The 26,045-nt window shown below is 33.1% G+C and overlaps 1 protein-coding gene across 1 annotated transcript in view; it reads right to left on the bottom strand.

Moving 5' to 3' along the window:
* The window catches only part of LOC129224287 (abnormal spindle-like microcephaly-associated protein homolog), an 88,143-nt gene that overhangs the window by 6,830 nt on the left and 55,268 nt on the right, over positions 1-26,045 (bottom strand). Inside the window, exons 17-22 of the mRNA XM_054858717.1 lie at positions 18,553-19,100; positions 15,639-17,853; positions 15,318-15,500; positions 14,205-14,975; positions 5,293-5,481; positions 2,470-2,653 (exon numbers count right to left, since the gene is read on the bottom strand). Of these exons, the coding sequence (XP_054714692.1) occupies positions 2,470-2,653; positions 5,293-5,481; positions 14,205-14,975; positions 15,318-15,500; positions 15,639-17,853; positions 18,553-19,100 (4,090 nt within the window). The remainder of the gene's footprint in view (positions 1-2,469; positions 2,654-5,292; positions 5,482-14,204; positions 14,976-15,317; positions 15,501-15,638; positions 17,854-18,552; positions 19,101-26,045) is intronic.

Here is a 26,045-nt window from a genome sequence, read left to right as displayed (position 1 = left end):
GCATCTAGTAACAATATTTAGCCGCATGTGATTCAAGGCTGCTAATATTTGAAGGTGCACATTCCGCAAATAAGAGCGCTGATTGCTATGGTCAATTATTTAATAACTTAAATCAAATTTTTAAAAACTATAAAAATAAACCAAGCAACCACCTAGCTTAGAAAAGCTTCACGCCAAACGAGATAAACAATTTAAAGGATCTATCCATATTTCTGAGGAATTGAAGGTGGGAGGAGGTTCTGAAGGAAGTATGTGATGAAAGAGGAGAACTGGGAGGATGATAGTTTGGTAGATACTTGACGGGCAAACTAGATATCGTGACATTTTAAGGCTGAGGGTTTTTGGGTTTAGAATGAAGGCTATCTTTTTTGTGGGGAAGAGTTAAAGGTTTTCTTGGCAGGGAATTTTTACAACAGGGTTGTTTTTGCTGAGATTATATTTAAGGATGCTTTCATTAAATTTTTTCTTTTCTAGAAAATAATTAATTTTTAAAAATTCATAATTTGTTGCACATTTTATGCTATTTTCAATATTTTATATTGAGATAAACATCCAATTCTGTTTTTGGAAGTTTATGTCTACTTCTATCGTGCAAATGACCAAATATGGCGATTAAGTGAAAAATTCGAGATAATAAGTAGATTTTTGAATTTGTAGCATAAAAGTAGTTATAAATAATTAATAATCCTTAAAAAACTACAATTAAGGCAAAATAGTCAGTTTTTAGCACATAAGCATTGAAATCATTTAGAAAAAAATGTTCAGAAGATAATTTTTCGCATTTTTCCAGAAAATAATTACGAATTATCTGGAAAAAAGGGCACATTTTGTGGTTTTTTTAATAGTTTGCATAGCAATAAACATCCAATGCCGTTTTCAGGAACTTAGGCACTTAAAAGTCTTGTGTACTTCCATCTTGGGAATGACCAAATGTGGGGGCTACACCCAAAAATAAGAAGTTTTTTTTTAAATTTATAGCATGAAAACACTTTAAAAATAATACATCTTCATGAAACTACAATTCAGTTGAAAAGTTTTAGCACATTTGCGTACATAGTAATGAGGATAAGATTGAATTTCAAGAACAAAATTTTTCATTTCTCAAGAAATATATTTAAAATAATAATAAGTTAAACAATTTTCAGCACATTGTGTGAAATTTTTATTAGTTTGCGATTGAAGAAAACATCCAATTCTGCTTTATTTTTGGAAACTTTGGCATTTAAGGATTGTGTCTACTTCCATCTTGTGAATGACCAAAAATGGCAACTACGTTTCACACTTGGCTAAGAAAAACTTTCCAAGACTTTAAAAAACCGATTTTCCCAGATTGCCCCAACATCCTCAGGCTTGCGCTTTCAGAAGCAGTAAATTGTCTTCTTCCCTGTTGAGTTTGTGCATAACTTCAGTTTACTCGAGGAATAATTTTCTTGAGAACTATTGAGAGTCAAAAATGGCAGCTGCGGAAGTTTTTTTTTGATCGCCAGTTTTTTTATTGCCAGCATCATTTTGAAACAAAATTTTTACAATTTTTTTTGGAACGACAAAAATGAAGATTAGATCTCATAACACAAAATTTCCTTGGAAAAAAAAAATGTTGGGGGTGAATTTGGAAATTTCCCCCGACTTTTCCCTGACATTTTTAACTCTTTCATTTTCCCTGACAATTCCAGATTTTTTTGGAGCGGACAACCTTGTTTTCCCTACGTTGATTTTGAGTTTTTTTAAAATGCGTTTTTTACTAACAAAATAGTGGAATTTTTGTGAAAAATAGTACTTTTAACTTCAAATTTCTGTAAATTTTTTAAAAGTCAAACAAAAAAAAAAAAAAAAGCTATGAGAACATGGAGGGGGGGGGATTATTAATACTTTGAATGTCAGCTGAGATACAGTGAACAGCGCAAATCATCTTTCTCCAAAGGTGCTCTCAGAAAAGCTCTGTCACCGGCTTGTCTGTGGATACTTTTTGATCAAAAAGTTATTGAATACTCTTAAAACCACACATAATAGTGCCCGAAAGGTTTTCATAAATTTAACCAAACCATTTTCTAAAAAAAAAATTGTAAAAAAAGTAAATTTTTTAACACTGAAAACCCTAAACTACTGCTGATTTCTACGTTATTGTCAACTTGGACAAAATCTCGAAATTGAACCCTCTTTATAAAGGATCCAATTAGAGACTTCTCTGTTCTTTTCCAAAGGATTCAATTATGTTTCTAGTTTCATTCTCCTTCACTTTCCTCATCAGAACGGCTTGGTTATACTAGAATCAGGCATCTTCTATGAAGTCTGAATTTTGAGTTATGAAAACAAGACGGAAGATTTTCGAGTTAAAGTAATAAACCTACATTTCAAAATACTGAAAGATGCAGGGATATTTTATTTAGTCTAGCAGTAAACACTTTGAGGCATATAAGTTTCAGCTATTGTGAGTTGTTGTATCAAATGAGGAAAAAAAAGAAAACTTACCAAGATGTCCAAGAGCAACTATCATGTAGTTTAGTTTTTGATCAAAGAGGAGACGCAATGACTCGATCATACGGTTTTTTAATTTGTTAGAGTCAGAGGAATCAGCAGCTTTAATTTTCCTTCGAGCTTCTATTATTTCTTGATTTGTGATACTATTTCGCAGTCTAAATCCACGCCATGCAGCCTAAACAATAAATGAGCAAAAAGGAGGAGAAAATTCATTGACAAACATTTTCACTATCAAACTTGATATAATTAAACTTAATTAGGCATCATATACAAATATAATAGCTAAAATCTGTAATCGGCTATGTTATGGGTATGCTAACATTTTTTTTTTTAAATTTGGATACAAATGTTGCAGTTTTAGTTAATGGAAAAAACTAATTCTAATGGTGTTAGAACTTAGATATTGCATTTTTATGGTTGTGATATTTTCATTAATTTTTTAATTATGATTCATACAGTCAAACTCTGCTATAACGAACTCAATTGACTTGAGGGATAACCAAGGGTTCACTACTTCTGATTTTTCAGAAAAAGACCAGAATTCCATACGATACTTCTATAATGAACATCTGAAGTGACTTCAGATGTTCAAGTCCATGATATTTCCATTAGTAATTAGGACAATAAAATGAAATATTAGCAGCAATTATATTATATTCAATTATACGCAAACTATAAAGTATATCTTTTTTTTCGTATGCAGCGATGATGTAATTAAATTTCTTTCAGATAGTGGCTACAGCAGACTAAGAAAGGAAAAATTCCTAACAAATTGAGAACTGTACACCACTTTCTAATTTCTGAATAAATTAAACTTTTTCCTTTACAGAAAAAGCTTTTCACTTACTTAGGCTAGCCATGGTTACTGCAAAGTTCACAGGATCATCAGCAATAAAATTAAAAATCAGCACAAAAAGCATGAAAAACCTCTTCATTTGACCAAAACAAGATGAAAATTGAGGGAGGTAGAAAAGGGGTCTGTTCCCCCTTTGGGCAAACAGTTGCTTTATCAAAGAAACAATAGGTGAAGAATGGTTTAAGCCAGGGTATTTCAGAAAAGAAGATTTAAGCATTGCTTGTAGAAGATGATGAGAGAACAATTGATAAAGAACATTGTTGGGAAAAGTGTTAAATGCTTGAAATTTTAGAAATTTTTGATCGCTATGACCAATTATTTAGTGTTTGTGTGTCGTTACAAACATTTGAAATAGCATTAGTGACCAGTGGCGGCGATTGGGGCTTATAAGGGGGGGGGGGGCAGGAGACAACAAAAAGCCATGAGACTTTTAACGACAGCAAAAAAAAAGAAAAAAAAAATGAATCAAGTAAAAAATTTCTTAGGGTTGGTTTTGAGAGCAGATAAGTGGAAATTGATGCAAATCTAACAACTCAAGGCAGGTTTTTCTTGGGATTTTGATGTATTATGTACAGGGTTGGCAAGTTTCTGCCGAAGCGGTTAAAACCACTGGTAGAAACCGGTTAAAACCGGCATGGCAAAAACCACTTTCTGCCACATTTGTGGCAGAAACTGGCAAAAACTCACAAAATGACAAAAAATTAATTACTGACATACAATAGAAAATGCATGGAAAAACATAATTAGTTGTAAACCCCAAAGCATACTTTAATTACAATATCTTCTCAGTTAAAGCTTAAATGTGACATTGTCTTAACTCTGCTGTTGGCTCTTAGAAAAGGTGTTTTCTATAATCTAAACAGTTTCTCAATTTAACGTGCACAAATAAGAAATTTTAGAATAGTCTTGCTACAGAAGAGCTAGGAGGCAATGCACCAAGGAACAAGCAATGTTTGTGAAACTTTCATCTAGTGCATATTTTTCTAAACTGGTCTACCATGCAGTAACTATAAAAATGGTACAAATTTGACTGGAAAAATAAGTTTCGAGAAATAGGGTCAATTTATTTTGCAAAGCTATGACATAAGGGCAAAATATCATACAATAATATTGGCAAGTAAAATTCGGGCACTTTCTTCTTGAAGCACACGATAATTTCAATCACAAGCAATTTAGATGAAGCTTACGTAAGCATTCAAATTACAATCAGTAATGCATGTTTAATTCTGTATGTCACTCCTCTTTCCTGAGCACCCAAATTATTTCTCGTCCTTTCTAATATTAATCCAAATTTTTCGGGCATCTGCAATTGAAAAGTTCCCTTTCTGAACTAAATTAAGGGCACTAGCATAGGATTTTATTTTTTTAAATGATGAAATAAAGTTTAATTTCTTAGTTGACTTAAACAAATATCATTTAATAATTACTTTAGTTATTAAAGACGCTTTTAAGTTTTTGCCGGTTTTTACCAGTTTCTGCCGGTTTTTACCGGTTATAACCAGTTTCTGCCACTGGCACGGCAAAAACTAGTTTCTGCCGGCAGAAAGCCAACCCTGATTATGTACATAATAACTTTTCTCCGAAGAAACACTTAGGCATGGAAAATTTACATCATTTACCCCAAAGTATTTTGAGATATCACAAACACTTGGTAATAATTTCATTGAACAAGTATGGTTTGCTTAAGTAAAACAATTGATTTACTAATATCTAAACAATGAATATAGCAACTTAAAGTTATTGCTTGTGCTAAATAATGTTCTGTAAACAGATATACTAAATAAAACAAATAATTACGTTCTGAAAATTTGGACATTTCTGCTCTTTTTATAATTTCTAGTTTTGGTTCTAAATTGGAAAATAAAATAAATTTATCTGATACTGTGCACAAAAGTAAAATATCCTGGAAAGTCTACAGTAAAAAAAAATCCAATATCAAAATGAAAGCATTTAATTACTTGTATTTTCTTTGCAGCCTGATGCTTTTTGAACTCCCTCTGCACAAACCACATTCTAACATAAGACTGTATAACGGTAGCAGCCATGGTTCGTTTCTGCAAATACAATCGAGCACATTGTTGGAACTTAACAACATTTCTCTTCAGTTGCAAATACCAATTATGTAACTGATGGGCTTTCCATAAATCCTAGAAATGAGAAAAAATTAAGACTTTTTGAAGCCTGTAAACATTTTCTAAATATTCATAAAACAAGAAAACACTCAAGGGATTTCTTAACAGGTAATACATAACTAGTAAGAGGTATGTGGTTACCATGGGCCCCCATATAGGGGGGCAAGTGGGGGCACAAGCCCTTCCCCTCCCCTAGAAATCAGAACTTTTTTTCTTGACAAAAATGTAGAAACATTTCTTCTCCACAGTTCAGTGTTTACGAACGGACGATTTTTATTGCTGCAAGTAGGATTGGTTCATTTGACTGTTTGAAATTTTACACCTCTAATGCCACAGATCAAGGTAACTTAATCAATGATAGTCAACTTTTTATAAGAAACAGAAGTTTTATTTAAAAACCGAGTTTTGCGGTATCATTATATTCGGGAAGATTTTGATAATTGAAAAATTGGGCAATCTTTATCCAATGGCGTCTATTTTTTGGCACCAATGCTAGCGTTAGTAATTTTTTCCCTTAGCATGCTTAAACAAAGAGTAGAGAAATATATATTTACATAGGATTATTGCAAGGGAACATGGTATTCAAAATGAAATTATTCATGCTAAGAATTTAACGACCACCTCAATTTCCTAATAATCGAAATATCCCCTTTCATTCTTCTTGAGATTAACATACAAAATAAAGGTGGGCAATTTCGTTCTTTTTAATGATCGGTGCATTAGAGGTTCATTCATTCTTTTGATCCGTTCATTTAACTTGTTTATTTGAATGAATTCGTTCAATTAAAAGAAAAAAAGCTGCAGGTGATCTCGCTGCACGACATACTCACGTACATTCAAAATGTTTCACTAAATTATTAATATTCTTTGAAGGAACAATAACTAAAATCATCCAAAAGTAAGAAATTCTTATATAGTTAAAAACTGAGCATATGTACCTATGTATGTATATATGTATGTAAAAGTTACTTCTCCCGAACGACAGTGAACTGACCATTGAAACAGGTATGGATGGATTCGAAATCTTTGCGTCTTTATGTTTGGCTATTTAACATAATCCTCCGATATGGATTAGCAAGCAGATATAATTTAAAAACTATTAATTATGACGCTTAGATTTCAACATAAAATCCCTATTAAAATGTATACTTTTTTGTTATTTTTCCCGCAATCTGCTGCAAAATTTTACTGATTTTTTTTGGTTCAAGCCTGAGTGTTGAATATGCATCACTTGACATAACTTTTATTTTTGAGGTGGACCGTGCAAAGCTAGGCGACGCAGCTAGTATGCCTATGAAACATGAATCAAAAAAACTTGATTCAGGTTTAGATCAAAAATCAATTATAGTTCATTTTGTAAGATATTTTTAAGTTGCCGAATGGTAAGAATATGTATAGTAATAATATGTTTTCCATTCCAAAAATCGCAGGTTCTTTTTCAGTATGTCAAAAAAGCAAGTTATAGTAAAAGTAAGTAGCTGCAATTTTTGCAGCTACAACACTGTATATATACATATATTACTTTTCTTTTCTCCGCACACACCCCACCTCTTAGCTGTAAGCCTTAGGTTCCAATATACATATATTACTAGCTATAGACCATGTATAACGGAAAAGGTAACAACAAATATATTGGTACCTCAGTCGGAATACCGGATAACTCAAATGAAAAAAAGCGACTTGCCTAAAAATATTAGGAGGCATCAAAATAATACCACAGCACCGATGAAAACGCAAAAAAAAAAAAAAAAAAAAAGAAACAACACTTTTTCAAATGGAGGAAAAATTAGAGTAATCATTAGACAATAAAAATTAGGCCTAATAAAAATTTCTGGATATTGAATGTAAAATAAGCGACTTGGAAGTCTCCAAGCAAGTTAAAAATAAAGCCACATCAATATAAATGGTAGTAGATAAGGAAGTTTTAGAAGACAAAAAGAAAAGTAGTTTTAGAAAGAATTTTGGCGACAGCGTGGGAAGGATTTAAGCATTTGTCCCACACACTGTGGGACAGGAAGTTGAATGTCCAAACATGTTGTTAGTAGTTCAAACAAGTTATGCAAAACATTACTAATGGATACATTGGAAAATTACAAATGAACTGCAACGATTAAAGAAAAATGGTGAATAAAGCAGAAAGTAAAAAGGTTCAAATGAATATAGTGTACTGCACTGAGAAAAAGGAAATTTAAAATTGATTAATTGTTAAAGAATTTGAAGATGAGTGTATTTTTCCAGGAAAATTCCAGGAAAAAGGGGGCAGAACTCTTGAACTTTAAAAATTAATATTCTGCCACTTGCCATGTACCATTCTCTTCAGAAATAAATGAATTTCTTGAATCTTAATCTGCTTTTCGCATATAGCTTGATGATTTTCAGAAAATCAAGGCAACATCAAGTTTTCTCTTTGTGTGTTTACAGAATAAAAAAAATTTTTGTTACATGCTGTAATTTCAATAAACTTGTTATCAGAATATAATATTTAGGTTAACTTTTATCTTTTGACTGTCTAGTTTAACTTTTTGTTAAGTAATTTAAAATTTCTTTTTTTTTTTCAACCATGAAATAAGAGTATTTCTTAGGTGACAATTTGATGTCCTTCCGTTACCAAAATAATACATCTCAGTTATATGAAATACACTTTTCATATAACTGAAATTTTCTGCCTTAGCCCTGGCTATAGGGCGGTAACTTACCGAATACATCTCAGTTAGTTTACCAAAAACACTTTTTTTTACGTTAAGCAGAATTATGTTCTTTGTCAATGAGGCATACTTGTAATAGATATTTAATTCATAAAGTTTTTAATAATAACGGAAGGACAAAAAAATATGATAATGGAAGGATATTTATTTATAAGCTGATACAGGGAAAACAAACTGTTGTTTAAAGTTAGTAGTCACATTTAAAACATAAGTAAGTAATATTTGTACAAAAATTATGTGTGCTTTCATTTAAAATATATATACATAAGAAGATATTTGTTAATGTGTATTGGACTCTGCAGGGACCAATTTAAAAAACGGATAATTGATAAAAACGTACAAAAGAGAAATATATAAATGGTACTTCACTGTATATATAATATATATATATATATATATATATATATATATATATATATATATATATATATATATATATATATATATATATATATATGTTTTGTGATTTTTTTTCTTCCATTGTACGTGATGAAAATCTTGAAAACTACACTTAAAAATTCCTAAGTATATGAAAATCATTTTGCAATGAAATATTTGTGATATGGAAAGCCAATTTAAGCAGAAACAGTTGCTTACAAACTTGATATTTATATTGGAACAATACAATATTGAAGCTGCTTTCTGATATCTTGCCACAAGTCACAGGAAAGGATTGTTGAGAGCACTGGGTTAACCGTTAAACGTGTTGCGAAGAGATCAGTAAATTCAAAAATGAACTCTCAAAAATATAAAGTAATATCCATCATTCTCATCCTGGCACTCAAAATATGCACTATTTGAACCCTGTAACAAGTTATGTTATTGAATATAGTGAGTACTCCAACAAATCAAAGGATATTTCACTTCAAAGTGAACAGACTTGACAGTTATAAATAATGTTAAAAATGAAAATACAGCTGAATCAAAAACACCAAGTCATGAGAATAAGCCAAAGGATTCATTAATGTTTGGACAAGTTTTATCAGTTGAATGGGAGTGAAAAAAAACTAGCAAAGAGCAATGTTGGACAGGAAGATATAGAAATATCTTATTTGAGAATGAAGATAAATATTCTATGGATTTTGATAAAAGTATATATTGAGTGTTTGAAGAATTCAGAATTGTAACAGATGACTCAGGCATTGGATACCATTGTCTCAGGCTGCTGTATTAGCTGAACAAATGCTTGTAAGTAGAAATTTATCAAGTTTAATTGCTTTCGAGTTCTTGTCCTTCCCTTACCCTTAATAAATACATAATTTATGCGCTTAAAAACTTTTTTTTTTAAACTAGAGCTGAAATTGTAATGATTGAACACTCTTGTATGTGCCCTAATTTTTGTAGAATTTTCCCTTTCATAGTTTGGCTGAACTTTAGGGGAGAACATGATAGCGAGAAAATCATGTCCCAAAAACATCCTTCCGTTACAATTCTTTAAATTTGTATTTAAAAACAAAAGTTACTAACAAAAAATTCCTGGCTTTGGCTTTTTTAGCAACTTACTGTGATGTGTATTAAAAGTTTACGCATCAGGTTTTGAATAAATATGTATTTTGATGGGCTCACAGACAAAAATGCATAGATTTTTTTGTACAAACTGTCCGTTCGTTACCGCTGGAATTCACCAAATGTGATTTTATCACAAGTGCATCAGTACAATGTTCCAAACTGCTCACCGTTCAAAAGAACGGTCGTTCATTTTTTAAGTGAACGAACGGATCCATTTATTTTAAGGATTTGCTCTTTCTGACCTGTTCGTTCATGAATGACACATCTCAAATACAAAAAGCTTTGGCTCTATTGTTTTTTTTTTTTTTTTTTTTTGGTGCAAAAGCGTTATTAATAGACTATGCTTCGCCACATACAGAAAGCAAAATCAGAATAATTTATTACTCTTTGGTATTGTGAGTACATGTAAAAATTACATGTTCCCAGATGAACACTAAACGAATGCATAAGAGTAATAATAAAAATGTTAGGAACAGGAAAATTCATTTAAGTTTTCTCAAATATTCAGTAATGAATATGGATGAATTTCGACCACTGGCTCAACCCTAGTTTCAATTTATAGGGAAATTACATGAAATTTAGTTTTCCGTCCTAACTGAAATAATTTATTTTAGAATTTAACTTCTTAGCGTTAAGTTGTACCTTAAGATTAAACAAATCATTTATTGAAATCCTGAAATCTCTAAGTGGTCTAGTTGCTGGGATATAATCAAATGCAAACCTCAGAATTTCTGTGACAAAACATGCCAAGTATAATAAAAGTGTTTGATAAAAATGGATTGAGCTGGCTTTGGTACTGAACACCTCATACATAAATGGAAACTTTATTCCGTTCATATATGATATGCTAATTTTTGAGTAACTCTTTAGTATTTTAATATGTTAAAAAAAAACAATAAACCAATGAATCACACCTTTAAACTTGCATTGAGCTAGTAAAACCTTGCACATTTGGTGATACAACAGCAAGGCTATAGCCAAGAGGGTCTGATCCCCCCCCCCCCTCTTTCCCCAAGCACACACACACAAACTCTCAAAATGTTGATGTACAAAGTGAAATTATACATAACGAAGAATTAGTAAAATATAATTTTCAAATTTCTGCATTAGGTCACAGTTTGCAACTGTCACGTCTCATTTCCATAAATTTAATTTCACATGTGTGTTCCTCCTTTGTTCTGTTTTGAAACATTAAATTAAACATGTTAAACTTCTCGACTTGTTTAGAAGGGGGGAGCTCAGGAAAGGAATTCCTCAAAAGAAAGAAAAAGAAAATGGCAAACAGGACAAAAAGAGAGAGAAAAAAAATTAAATCAAAATAAATTGAGAACTTCAGATATAGACAATCTGGTTCAAATAAACAAAATTTCAAACTTTGAGGAACATTTGACAAAATAGGCTTTTGGATCTTAAACCATAATACAAGTCTCAAATATCTGAACTTGTCTACTATCAATTTCTTCTAGTTCTTGAGAGACAAGCATTTAAAAATGCAATTTCCAACTACAGGGTCATGGTTGCAAGTTTGGTGATGTGTTCAAGACAAAAAATATTTTCAGACTCCCCCCGCATGCGTGCTTAAGGAAAAATTTATATGTATAAATGTTGTAGATTTTAACAATACCAGTTTTTGAACCTGTGTTTGATTTGAATTTTAAGCCTTTAAATTGTAATAATTAAACATTTTGATATTGTAATTCCAAAAACCTAAAAACAGCCAATAAGGGGTGGGGGGTGGGGGAGGGGAACTGGAGGCTTTCCCCCAGAAATTCCAAAAAATGCAATGGTAGGCCATTTTGGTAAAATTCAGAAAAAGGTGGGGTTCAGGGACTCTTATATCAATTATTTCAAACTGATAGTCCCAAAATCACAACATTGGGCAACCTTTAAAAATATTAAAGAGAGAGAGGAGGTGGCTCTCTGGGCTCTCCCCGAAATTGAAGCTTTAAAAACGTACTCCATCTTTCATAACATTTATACCTTTTTTAAATGCATTATCGAAGGGATGGAGTTCAGGAACCCACCTTCTGCAATATTTCGAAACTGAAGTTTCAAAAACACAATTTTAGACAATGTTGGAGAATGTTAGAGGTAAAAGCATTCGCAGCTCCCCACCATTAGTTTTTTGCCCATCATAAACACTTTTATTGCAGCAATAAAATCGCTTGGGACATAAAATTTTCACTTTTGCAACATAAATCAGTTCTGATTGGAAAGTTTACCGAAGGTAGCGCCAACAAACCAGAAAAGAAGGAAAGGTGGGGGAAGGGTATGGGCGACTAATGGTAATGAACTGGCACCATTCCCACACAGTTTTCATTTGAAGAATTCTTTTAGCAATGAAGAACCGTATCAGTGAAGTAGATATATTTTTTAAACGAGGTAGACTTTCCAATATTCATTAATTCTACCTACACCCTTCCCCCTTAAGTCATCCAAAGATAGCCCAAAACAGAGGTCTTAAAATTTCAGAGACGGAAATATTTTGGGCTGGAGGCGGAATACCCCCCCCCCCCCCTCATTATGTTTACTAAAGTCAGTGCAAGTTTGTGTTTAAGATTAATTTTTCTATTGAAAGAGCAACCTCAAGTTTTAAGACTTCAAATTTCGAAAATGTTTCGAGAAAGACCCCCGAATTCCCTAACTCTGAACTCACTCAAAAATAGCCAAAATAGCATTTCAATACTTCAGCATAGAGAAATCCCCGATAGTTCCTGTTTTACCTGGTATGTGGATGCCTTTTGCTGTGGAATAAACATTTCATCTTGTCAACAATCCCTCTCAATCAGTGATTCAGATTCAACTCTAAGACATTTTAAGAGCGCAGATAATTTTCATTTATGCGTGTAAAGTTTGCAAAAAAACGCAAATGAAAAAAAAACGAAAGGATGATTGAAAATAGCAAGAGAAGAGGTTAATTTTCAATTAGAGGTGATTATTTCGAAAAATTAGGGAGAATAGCGAGCAACTCCTCGGTCTGCAATGCAGAGAGTTGGAAATAACCTAGCTTTACCTAAAAAAAGTCAAACGGCGAGAGTCTAAAAGTCACTCCTCCAAAAGCACGTTGCAAACAAAACAAGCTCATGGCAGAAAATCGAGAGACTGTCGATATAAATTCGTGGTTATGGAACAGCCCAGTAATTAAAGTATATTTTTCAAACACTTAATTTTTCTTTTTTAAGTTAAAAGAAAGTGATTGAATTTCCTTCCATCCCGACCTCCGTTTCAGAAATTTTGTCCAAGACAAAAATCTGTCCTGAGACGGAAGATCTTGCACCCATGTACATGGTGTAGATAATTTTCAGTTAAAAAGTTAAGGATAAATAAGAAAACTTCACTCAAAACATAATAAAAAATGAAAACTTCAAAAAATTAAAACAAGTGGGTCATTCTTCAAAAGGTGTAACTTTTCTGTCACAAGCCTTTTACAGTAAAAACAATAAGAAACAATTAATTTAACAATGACTTTTAATTTCATTAAAAATATATCTATTTAAACCTGCCAACAATTTTTGAATTATTTTTATATTAGTATATTTTTGGTTCACAACATGTGAATTCTCACCTCCGTGGCATGTCACACACTTTTTATGTTGCTTAATAACTCATTTAATTAAAAGTATATACTTAGTGATTGATTATTCCTTTCACAAGTGTCTCAAATACTAATTGTTAGGGTGTATTTAATTTTTTAATATTGTGTTTTAGTTCATTTTAGTAGGACAAGAAGTCATGTCACACAATAAATTCTCACCTCTGTTACCTGAACACAAAATCCAATTCCTCGTTAACACGTGGCAATAATGACATCAAATTCAGGGATGTAAATTAATGTAAAAAAAATGTGAACAGGAAGTTTTCATATGCTTAACATGTGCAGATTGTAGCAGAATCTCACCTCCGTGACAGACCTTATCAATGTCATTATTTCAGAGGTGAAAATAAATGTTGGAGGAGAAATACATCAATGATAGGCATTCTACCAAAATTATTAATTGCCAGTATATCTTCAAATTTACTAAATACTATTTTTTAAAGTACATTTAAAACTACTAATTAAGCTGTACTTTAATTAAGAGAGCTTAATATTATAGTCCCACAAATTATTAAAATAGCTGATTGTTTGCACAATTAACAAAATTACTACTTTGATATTAAATTGGCCTTAAATTTTAAATAGTAAAAGTTTTTTTTTTTTTTTTTTTTTCATTTCAATGAACGAGGCCTTTTTTATTCTTTTTATTTATAGGCAAAATAATTGGAACTTGGCTGGGTCATAGTTCAAGGTTACTTCTAGTAGGTAACACTTTCATGTTAGAACGAAAAAAGAGAAAACAAAAGGTTTCGAAATTGAAAAATATTTGCGTTCAAAAGTAACATTTTCTGGAGAAAGACCCAAATAAGTATTCAAAGAGGGTACATTTCAAACTGATTTACACAAAGATCAATTACAGTCTTAAAATACACACACACATTCATATTATTAAACTCTATAAAAATTTCAGAACACTTTGACTCACTCACCATTCTAGTAGAAACATAGGAAAACCTCTTCTCCTTCCACAGTCTGAAGTTTCTTTGAATGACAATGGCTGCTTTGAGTCGCTGATAGTACTTACGAGCGAGCCATCCTCTATAATGAGACTGAATAACGATGGCATTTTGATGAAGTGTTGAAATATATTTTCTAGCTTTTATACCACGCACTAATGCTTGTAATTGAGTGAAACCCTTTACCATTTTTAGGTAATTTTGCTTTTTTTCAACCATTTTCTTATATGCAATATAATACTGCTCAATTTTTATCACAGAATGTTTCATTTTTAAGAATTTTGATCTTGAATGATAGGCACGAAAGTAAGCTTGAATGATAATTGCCGAGTGTTTCTTGTGCAAATAATGATACCTTTGTTCTTTCGCTTTTTTTGTTGCAAAGAAATACTTTTGGATAACAATAGCTGAATTTCTAACTTCAAAAAATCTTTTCTGAGCAATATGTCTTCTACACAAAGACTGAATAATAATGCATGAATGTTTGAGAGCAATGAACTTTGTTCTAGCCAAATGCATGCGATAAAAGCTTTGAATAAAAATAGCAGATTTTTGTTGCTGTTTGTAATTTTTCTTTGCAATATACATTCGAAGAACAGACTGAACTTTAATTGAGGCATCTCTGATTGCCACATATTCTTTGCGAGCTAAATGACATCGAACAGCAGCCTGAATAGTTATGGCCGCTTTTTTCAACCTCAAAAATTTCTCATGCATTTTTCGCATTTCACGCTTTGCTCGATACTTTTGCTGCAACCAAAGGCAAGTCCTTCTCAATGTCCTATATTTTTTCTGAGCAAGCCATGATCTAACACGAGACTGAATTAAAATTGCTTTTTCATTGAGCAACGACAGGTGTTTTCTTGCAATAGTTCCCCTCACTAGTGCTTGCAAGAGGAAAAAGCCTTTTTTCATTCTAAGATAATTTTGTCGAGTGATGCGCATTTTTATGTTTGCCCTGAGTCTTTGCTGTATTATAATGCAGGCTTCTTTTTTCTTTCTGTACTTCTTACAGGAGATGTATCTTCTGAAACAAGTTTGAATAATTACTGCTTTCTTGTTCAACAACGCACGGTGTCTTCTAACTTTTCTGCCACGATAAAGAGCTTGGAACGAAAGAAAACCAGATTTCATCGCTAAGTATTTATTTCTGTCGGAACACATTTTCTTATAACAACGATAATGAGTCTGAACAGTTATGGCTGCTTTTCTCAAGTTCAAAAACTGTTCAAGCATTTTTCGCATTTCACGTTTTGCTCGATACTTTTGCTGCAACCAAAGGCAAGTCCTTCTCAATGTCCTATATTTTTTCTGAGCAAGCCATGATCTAACACAGGACTGAATTAAAGTTGCTTTTTCATTGAGCAACAATTGGTGTTTTCTTGCAATAGTTCCCCTCACTAGTGCTTGCAAGAGGACAAAACCTTTTTTTATTCTAAGATAATTTTGTCGAGTGATGCGCATTTTTATGTTTGCCCTGAGTCTTTGCTGTATTATAATGCAGGCTTCTTTTTTCTTTCTATACTTCATACAAGTGATATATCTTCTGAAACAAGTTTGAATAATTACTGCTTTCTTGTTTAGCAATGCATGGTGCCTTCTTACTTTTCTGCCACGATAAAGAGCTTGGAGCGAAAGAAAACCAGATTTCATCGCTAAGTATTTATTTCTGTCGGAACACATTTTCTTATAACAACGATAATGAGTCTGAACAGTTATGGCTGCATTTCTCAAGTTCAAAAACTGTTCACGCATTTTTCTCATTTCACGTTTTGCTCGATATTTTTGCTGCAACCAAAGGCAAGTCCTTTTCAATGTCCTATATTTTTTCTGAGCAAGCCATGATCTAACACGAGACTGAATTAAAATTGCTTTTTCATTGAGCAACGACAGGTGTTTTCTTGCAATAGTTCCCCTCACTAGTGCTTGCAAGAGGACAAAGCCTTTTTTCATTCTAAGATAATTTTGTCGAGTGATGCGCATTTTTATGTTTGCCCTGAGTCTTTGCTGTATTATAATGCAGGCTTCTTTTTTCTTTCTGTACTTCTTACAGGAGATGTATCTTCTGAAACAAGTTTGAATAATTACTGCTTTCTTGTTCAACAACGCACGGTGTCTTCTAACTTTTCTGCCACGATAAAGAGCTTGGAACGAAAGAAAACCAGATTTCATCGCTAAGTATTTTTTGCTGTCGGAACACATTTTCTTATAACAACGATAATGAGTCTGAACAGTTATGGCTGCTTTTCTCAAGTTCAAAAACTGTTCAAGCATTTTTCGCATTTCACGTTTTGCTCGATACTTTTGCTGCAACCAAAGGCAAGTCCTTCTCAATGTCCTATATTTTTTCTGAGCAAGCCATGATCTAACACAGGACTGAATTAAAGTTGCTTTTTCATTGAGCAACAATTGGTGTTTTCTTGCAATAGTTCCCCTCACTAGTGCTTGCAAGAGGACAAAACCTTTTTTCATTCTAAGATAATTTTGTCGAGTGATGCGCATTTTTATGTTTGCCCTGAGTCTTTGCTGTATTATAATGCAGGCTTCTTTTTTCTTTCTGTACTTCTTGCAGGAGATGTATCTTCTGAAACAAGTTTGAATAATTACCGCTTTCTTGTTTAGCAATGCATGGTGCCTTCTTACTTTTCTGCCACGATAAAGAGCTTGGAGCGAAAGAAAACCAGATTTCATCGCTAAGTATTTATTTCTGTCGGAACACATTTTCTTATAACAACGATAATGAGTCTGAACAGTTATGGCTGCATTTCTCAAGTTCAAAAACTGTTCACGCATTTTTCTCATTTCACGTTTTGCTCGATATTTTTGCTGCAACCAAAGGCAAGTCCTTTTCAATGTCCTATATTTTTTCTGAGCAAGCCATGATCTAACACAGGACTGAATTAAAGTTGCTTTTTCATTGAGCAACAATTGGTGTTTTCTTGCAATAGTTCCCCTCACTAGTGCTTGCAAGAGGATAAAACCTTTTTTCATTCTAAGATAATTTTGTCGAGTGATGCGCATTTTTATGTTTGCCCTGAGTCTTTGCTGTATTATAATGCAGGCTTCTTTTTTCTTTCTGTACTTCTTGCAGGAGATGTATCTTCTGAAACAAGTTTGAATAATTACCGCTTTCTTGTTTAGCAATGCATGGTGCCTTCTTACTTTTCTGCCACGATAAAGAGCTTGGAGCGAAAGAAAACCAGATTTCATCGCTAAGTATTTATTTCTGTCAGAACACATTTTCTTATAACAACGATAATGAGTCTGAACAGTTATGGCTGCATTTCTCAAGTTCAAAAACTGTTCACGCATTTTTCTCATTTCACGCTTTGCTCGATATTTTTGCTGCAACCAAAGGCAAGTCCTTTTCAATGTCCTATATTTTTTCTGAGCAAGCCATGATCTAACACAGGACTGAATTAAAGTTGCTTTTTCATTGAGCAACAATTGGTGTTTTCTTGCAATAGTTCCCCTCACTAGTGCTTGCAAGAGGACAAAACCTTTTTTCATTCTAAGATAATTTTGTCGAGTGATGCGCATTTTTATGTTTGCCCTGAGTCTTTGCTGTATTATAATGCAAGCTTCTTTTTTCTTTCTGTACTTCTTGCAGGAGATGTATCTTCTGAAACAAGTTTGAATAATTACCGCTTTCTTGTTTAGCAATGCATGGTGCCTTCTTACTTTTCTGCCACGATAAAGAGCTTGGAGCGAAAGAAAACCAGATTTCATCGCTAAGTATTTATTTCTGTCAGAACACATTTTCTTATAACAACGATAATGAGTCTGAACAGTTATGGCTGCATTTCTCAAGTTCAAAAACTGTTCACGCATTTTTCTCATTTCACGTTTTGCTCGATATTTTTGCTGCAACCAAAGGCAAGTCCTTTTCAATGTCCTATATTTTTTCTGAGCAAGCCATGATCTAACACAGGACTGAATTAAAGTTGCTTTTTCATTGAGCAACAATTGGTGTTTTCTTGCAATAGTTCCCCTCACTAGTGCTTGCAAGAGGACAAAACCTTTTTTCATTCTAAGATAATTTTGTCGAGTGATGCACATTTTTATGTTTGCCCTGAGTCTTTGCTGTATTATAATGCAGGCTTCTTTTTTCTTTCTGTACTTCTTGCAGGAGATGTATCTTCTGAAACAAGTTTGAATAATTACCGCTTTCTTGTTTAGCAATGCATGGTGCCTTCTAACTTTTCTGCCACGATAAAGAGCTTGGAGCGAAAGAAAACCAGATTTCATCGCTAAGTATTTCTTTCTGTCTAAACACATTTTTTTATAGGAACGATAATAGGATTGAATTAAAACAACAGACTTGAGCATTTTATGCCATGCTTGACGACTTTTATATCCTCTATATAGAGATTGAATCCTAACAGCAGATTTAATGCGAATTTTTGTCAACTTTACAGATCTATACCATTTTTGCAATTGAATAGCAGCAGCTTTCTGCCTTAGGTATTGTTTTCGTAAATTTTTAGCAAGAACTGCAGCACGAAATTTTTGTTGAATGAACAGGCAAGCGTTTTTTATGCTTTTAAACTTTTTCACAGCCAAGTACATGCGAATATTTGATTGTATTATAATAGCTGCTTGTCTTTGCCTTCCAAGCATTTCTCTCAACAAGAAGCCTTTAGAATAAGATTGAAGTTTGATTATGACCTCTTTCAAGAATATATACTGTAACCTTTGGTTATGACCAATAACTTTTGCTCGATACTTTTGCTGAATTCTTAAGGTTACTTTTTTCAACTTTTGAAAATGGGATTTTAATAGCCACATGCGTGCATATGACTGAATCACTATTGCAGAAGAATGACATTTCAAAAAGTTTTTTCTTGAGATGTATCCTTTAAAGCATGCCTAGAAACAAATAAATTAATTAAATGTTATACTAACTAATATTCAGCACTGATATTTTTTTAGTGCAATTACATATAAGTGAAAAAAAAAATCTACAAAAAAAAAAAAAAAAACCTACTTCCAGCTAATGTCAATGATTAGTAGTTCTTTTGGAGCCTGTTGCAAATTATTCGTACATTTTGAACTTTTGTCTATCTGTGAGTACACAAGTTTGCATTCAAATCCTACTTTTTCTACAACTTAGCCAAATACACAGTACATTATTATTGTAATTACTAAAAATCAGTCGTCAAGGTATGACAGGTGAAAATTGCTTCTATATTTGAATGAAGCCATTGCCTGTTTGATGATATTTTGATAGTTGAAATTGTAACCCGAACTCCAGTGGATTAACCCTAAACTCCAGTAAGGTAGCGTTCATTGTTGACCTTTTTTTCTTCATTCCCCTTAAATGACACAGTCATACCGGCAGTGATGTTCCCGTCAATTTTTCTGAGGGTATACTCCCAGTAATCCATTACGCACAGTATGTGTATGTGATCATTAGGGTGGATCGAAAAAAAATGTTTTCGGAATTTCAAATCGGTCAGGGTGAGAAAAGTTGTCCACAAGGACTTAACAATTACACGTGAAATTTCAAGTTGATCTGATAATATCTTCATGCGCCACAAAGCGGTCAAAAATTGCAAATTGAGCCTAAAAATGCATTTTTTCTTCTTACGAAATGCTTTTGTTCATACACTTTACGCAAAAATTTCCACATACATTTAGCCTTTTCTTCATGCTTGATGTTAATTAATTTGTTCATGTTCTAAATATAGTTACTAATATTTTAAGCAATTTACTTTTTGATCTATTATTCCAAAAGGAAAAGTGGTGGATGGTAATTTATACTCTAACTTTAGAACTACAGACAGGAATAGGAACATGAATATTAAGACTATATTCAATCTTTGTTTTTGAAGATTTTGTTCCATCGAAGCTGTTTGCTTTTGTTCTAATGTTGGATGATTTATTCCCTCTTTTTTTATGTTATTTTAGTTGAGCAAAATAAGATTGTTTTTTAATATCACTTTTTTGTGGCTTAATGTATCTTACTTTAATGAAAATGCGATTCGTAAGTAGCGAATTAGGTGATTAATTAATTTCTGTGGCGGGTATGGATTATTTTAACTGTATGAAGTAACTTTTCTAACCATGGTTGATCTCAAAAGTTAAATTTTTTTTTTCATTCGTAATAAAAAGTTTATTTTAGGGCTTGATTTGCAAATTTTGACAGCCAAGTGATGAATGAAGATTTCATTGGACTGTGATGTTATTTTACATCATAGTACTTCACCCCATTGGGTACCTTTTTTCACCCTGACCGATTTGAAAAATTATTAAAAATCAATGTTTTCAAAAAGAAGAAAAAATTCCAATTTTAGGCTCAATTTGCGATCTTTGACCGCCTTGCGGCGCATATATTATCTGGTTGGTCATATTATCTGACCAACTTGAAATTGCACATGTAATTGCTTAGTCCACGTGGACAACATTTCTCACCCTGGCCGATTTGAAATTCCGAAAACAATTTTTTTCGATCCACACCAGTGATCATATACATAATATGTCACAATATGAAATTTTTTAAGCTTGAGGGTATACCTTATGTGTCTAAAAAATGTTTGAGAGTATACGGCATACATGGAGCATACCCTATGGGAACACCACTGCATACTAGTAAAACAGTCAAGTGACCAGATCAAGTTCAGCCTTGTCACAATAAAGCCTTTCACTGCATGTAAAACATTAACAAAACATATTATCAAATTATTATGCTGTGGCACGAGTTCCATCGTTGAAACCCATGCATTACTCGATCATTGGCTATTATATATATGAGGATTAAGCATTTATATATTAGATCTTCATTTTACATGCACATGATGGAGATAGGATGCCTTAAAACAATCTTGTAAACAAGAACACATGACTTGATGAATTTCTACGTGTTAAGCATTAAACGGGGTTTAAATCTGACAACTTTTAAAACTTTCAAAAATAGAGTTTCTGTTCACTTAAAAAATCTTGGTTTTGAAAAATTAAAAAATTTTCCTTTTATTTTTCTAAGACTGTATGAATCTTTGACTTACAAACAAATATGGTACAAAACTTTTGTAAAAGGACTTAAGATTACAAACCGTGTATGGTCTTTAAGCCTTTTTTACAGGGGGGGGGGGAATCAGCAAAAGCATATATTTTTATCTCCCCTCCTTCCTACAGCAATAAAGCCAATTAGATTTTCAAAAATTATCTTTCAAAGAACTACATTTCTATTCAATAAAGTTATTAATATAATGAAAAAAACATCAAATTGGCTAAAGACTTCTGAAACTATATTCAAAGTGAGTGTCTGGCTGATTTTCTAAAAATAGCAAGTTCTGTGTTAAATTTTAAAAAAATGATATAGCAGAATATAAAAAAAAATTGCAAAAACTTTTTAGAATATTGTATGTCTATTAATTGTAACTTCCATAACTAAAAAAACAGATTAATTAAATATTAATATTTTTAAAAAAAACTGATAGTCATGTGGCTCATTTCAGAGCTACCTGACTGATCAGAAATGGATTGGCTCAAGTTAAACTTGTAAAGGAGTCCAACTCGTTAAAGTTCAAGGAGTCTGAGTCAAAAGTCATTTTATCTTAGAACTCCAACGCCATAACAAATTGTAGAGGTAAATATAATAGATTGTCGATAACAATACCTGCCTTAAGATGCTTATCATCTGAATCGGCAGTCGGCAACTGGTGGACCGTGGTTCAAGTGGGATGTGGAAGGTCAAAAACTGAACCATCAAAAATGTTTTTAAAGTATAAATTATTTTAAAATATTTTTGTGTAAGAAACAATATGTTCAGGTACCACTCTCATAATTTTTTCCAGTATTTTGAAAGTAAACGCAAGACATATTTAAGTGTTTAATGCTTAGGTGTAGAATAAGGGTTTTTTTCTGGACCTTGATATAATTTTTCAAAAGTATTTGGATCCCAACAAAAATTACTTGCTGACTCCAGCTCTAAATAATACTATCAACTTGACAGATATGTCAAACAAAAAAGCAAATTTCTATATTTTCTTGGAAATGTTTTGAATCTTTCTCGGACAGGGATTCAACCCCCAGACTATTTCAAAGGAAAGGATCTAAGAAATTCAGGAGGGACTACTACCATCCTGCCTTGAATTTAAATACTGATGACATTTTAAATTATAGATTAAATCACTAAAACTGCCACTTAAAGCACTACAACCAACAAGGAAATATAATTTTCTTAATTTAAAACTAAAGTGGGCATTGTTCAGAAAACTCACTAGAAGAGGAATTTGGTCTTTTGTGCCATCAAACCCAAGAAACCAATTGACTACATGATACACTTGAAATTTTACCATTTATCTCATTCCTGCACAGGGCACTGAAGTCAAACCAATCATTATTTATGATTAAGTTTTGAGTTAAATCTTCTAACAAGCTCAAAACCAGAACAAGTAGTTTTGCTTCATTTGTTTTTTGTTAAAAATTGTACTACATGTGCTTGCACTTATAGTTTGGGAGGCTTTGAACAAAACTGTACAGGAGCACATGTCGGTGGTTACCAACATGTGTATATTTTTAATATACAGGGTGTCCGAGAGTCTAACACATTTCAAAAACTCCGTTAAAAAAAAAAAAAAAAAACAAGATAGAAAGTAAAATTAAATTACATTTATTACCTCATATAGTAAAGTTTTTTTAAAACAAATCAATACACCTCGATGTGGGCCCCTTTCGTTGCACGAAGAATATCCATCCTATAATCAATTTCTGACCAAGTTCATTGTAGCATTGATTCTGTAACTTGTGAGATTGCAGCTGTAATGCAATGTTTAAGATCTGAAATGTTGTGCACTTTGATGGAATACTCAGTGTCTTTGATGAATCCCCAAAGCAGGGCCGATCCTAGGGTGTCGGCCGCCCGTGTGCAAAGACCTAATGTGCCTCAAGAGTACCTCAAGAGTAATTTGCATATTTTGACTAATCTTTAATGTTTATATATATATATCTTTCTTTAAATTTCTATGCCAAGTTCGAATTTAAAAAAAAGGGGGAGGGGACAGAAGAATGAGCTCATAAAAAGGAAAAGAAATTTTTTATAGTAAGAAACTCCTTTGGTACAATTTATATCTTTGAAGAAAGTAATAGATACCAAAATTTACTAGTCGTAAAAACGCATTTTATAGTCTTTCTTCGGTGACATTAGAGAAGGGACGGAGGAAGGGGAAGCGTGGGGGGAGGTGTCAGGGGTTCAGGGGAGGAGGATTGCTCCAAGAAAATTATCGAAATTGGCGTATGAAAAATATTTTTAGTTAATCTTTGGTTAGTTTGGTTTCAAGGACAAAAGAGTCAAGTATACTCAAGGTGCATGGAGAAATTTTGGAAATTGACGCCAAATATCGCAATTTTAAGAACTTTTTCGAGACTTTAGGTGAAAGTAATGTTGCAGTTCTTTCCTAAAATTCTTTCAAAATTGAAATCAATTGAAGCTATTTTTTAAGACCGTAGCTTAGGAAGAATCGGCGTTCTTCCCGAAAAATCTCCGAAACTGAAATTGTAAACCCGCAATTTCAGGTATCCTTTGTTGACCTTGCAAGAGGGAGGGAGGTTCAATCGTCTCCTATCGAAAGATTTCGAAATATAAGTTTAAAACGCAAATTTAGGCTGTCTTTGGTGACGGTAGGGGATCTGGCGGCTATCCTCCGGTAATTTCTCGGCACTATTTTTTCAATAACCCGTTTTTGGCTAGATTTGAAAACAATAGGGGAAACGTGGAAATATTCCAAACCAAAACATTTTTCGGAACTGAAATCCATTATAGGTTTTTTTTTTGGGAAGGAAGGACTTTGGAGCTCTTAAGCGGATATTTCTAAAATCGCAATTTTAGGTTATCTTTGGTGACGTTAACAAAACTGGGAAGCTTCTACGGATCCTTCGGATATTTTTCAACATTAATATCTGAAAAATACAATTATGGACTTTTGTCCACCTCACCTCGACGATTGATGGATATGCCCTAGCGCCGTGAAAAGTTACATAAGCCTGGTAGTTCTCCTCTGGAATTCTTAAGAAATATAAGTCCCAAAATCGTATTTTAAGCATTGTTTGATAAAGATGGGACTAAGAGCGGGCGGGGGTTCAGTGTGCCCTCACAAACTGCGTTTTTGAAACTGAAGTCAATTTCAGGCTAGTTTAGGCAGGAAGCTGTGGCTCCACGAAACTGTCAAAAAACGAAATTTTCAAGTATCGTGATTGCGTTGGAGAAAAGGGGGAACCGGGGTTTTTCCCCAAAAGTTCTTGAAACTGATGTTTGAAAAACGCAATTTTAGTTTGTTTTTCAATACGTTGAGGGAGAGGGGGTGGAATTAGGGGCTTCTCTAAAGACGCTAATTGAGACTGTCTTTGGTAAATGTTTGCGAATGGATTTCGGGGTCCTCCATTGCAAAAATTTTGTTAATTAAGTTTAACTAATTAAGTTAAGGTGGAAGAGGTGAATCAGAGACTTAATTGGGACCTTAAGATCGATGGTTCAACCAGCGAAATTTTCCGAAAGTAAAGTCCCAGAAACGCAATTTTAAGCCTTCTTTAGTTTCGTCAAGGAGGTCATGGCATCCTTTTGGGCCTTCGTTTTTGGAGCTACATTTAAATTTGATTCCCGGAGCAAGGGCGCTGTCCTCCTACCTGATATGAAATCGGGCAGTTCATTCAAGATTTTAATCAGAAAAATTGTCGTAAAGGGGGAAAAGTACAACATTTTAGTTTGTCATTCATATATGTTACTCTAAAGGGAGTCGCAATTTTCCACTTTCTCTCCACGCTTATTAAACAGAGTTTGTTACATAGTTTGTTGTTTGAAATGCTTGCAGGAGTATCTAATCAGTTTAGCTTTTTCTTTAATAAATAAAATATGTCTTCATTGTTTAGGTCTATAAAAGCTTGGGGGGTAAGCATTAGTCGCCACCCTCGGTGCTTCTTTTAGACGGCACCTTTTCATGCTTCAGAAGGGGGCCTTTCCCCTCCCCTGTATCCATGGCTGATTACCGTTTCTGTCATAAACTTTGCAACCAAATGAAGCATGTGTGTTAAGTGTAAATATTAATGGACAATGAACCAACGCAATGTTCCCTAACATTCTATTTTTCTTAAACTGTGCTATGCTGTAGGGAAATCGACAACATACTTTGACAATTGAACATTTAAAAATAAGCATATTTATTCTACTTATTATAAGTTATCTTGTGAGAAATTCTTGAGGAATTTTGCTTGATTATAAGAACTATATGATGCGGCCTGCGGCCGCCCCTTGCTTTGGCCGCCCTTGTGCGGCGCACACTCTGCACACCTGCTAGGATCGGCCTTGCCCCAAAGAAAGAAAGCGGGGGCCACTGGATGGGACCATCTTGTTCAATCCACCTGTTTGGGAATTCTTGAATTTAAAAATTCCTGCACCCAATTTTGCATGCAATTTTTGCATTAAAAAAAACTTTACTATATGAGGAAATAAATGTAATTTAATTTTACTTTCTATCATTTTTTTACCGAATTTTTGAAATGTGTCAAAGACTTCTCGGACACCCTGCATATTACACGGGTAATGATTCCTTTTTTTCTTTCAAAGAGCTGATGATAAACTCATTTTTGTAAGCTTGAACATGAAACTTTGTTGTTTCATTTTCATTTCAAAAAAGAATGATATTTGCAATTTTTGTTCTGAAAAAGAAAACTTTAGTTAAAAGTATCCAAAATATGGTAATACATTGAAAGTAAGATGCCCCAACTGAAGATTTTTTTTTTATTATTTTAGAGATAAGTAGGAGTTTCTGCAGAACCAGTGCTTGTGATTTTTCTATTAAAATCAGATTTTTTCTTTTT

This window comes from Uloborus diversus, chromosome 6 (genome assembly GCF_026930045.1).
Source record: "Uloborus diversus isolate 005 chromosome 6, Udiv.v.3.1, whole genome shotgun sequence".
NCBI classification, from domain to species: domain Eukaryota; kingdom Metazoa; phylum Arthropoda; class Arachnida; order Araneae; family Uloboridae; genus Uloborus; species Uloborus diversus.
Note: the sequence above shows the minus strand (reverse complement) of the source record. Positions and strands in the feature narration are given on the sequence as shown.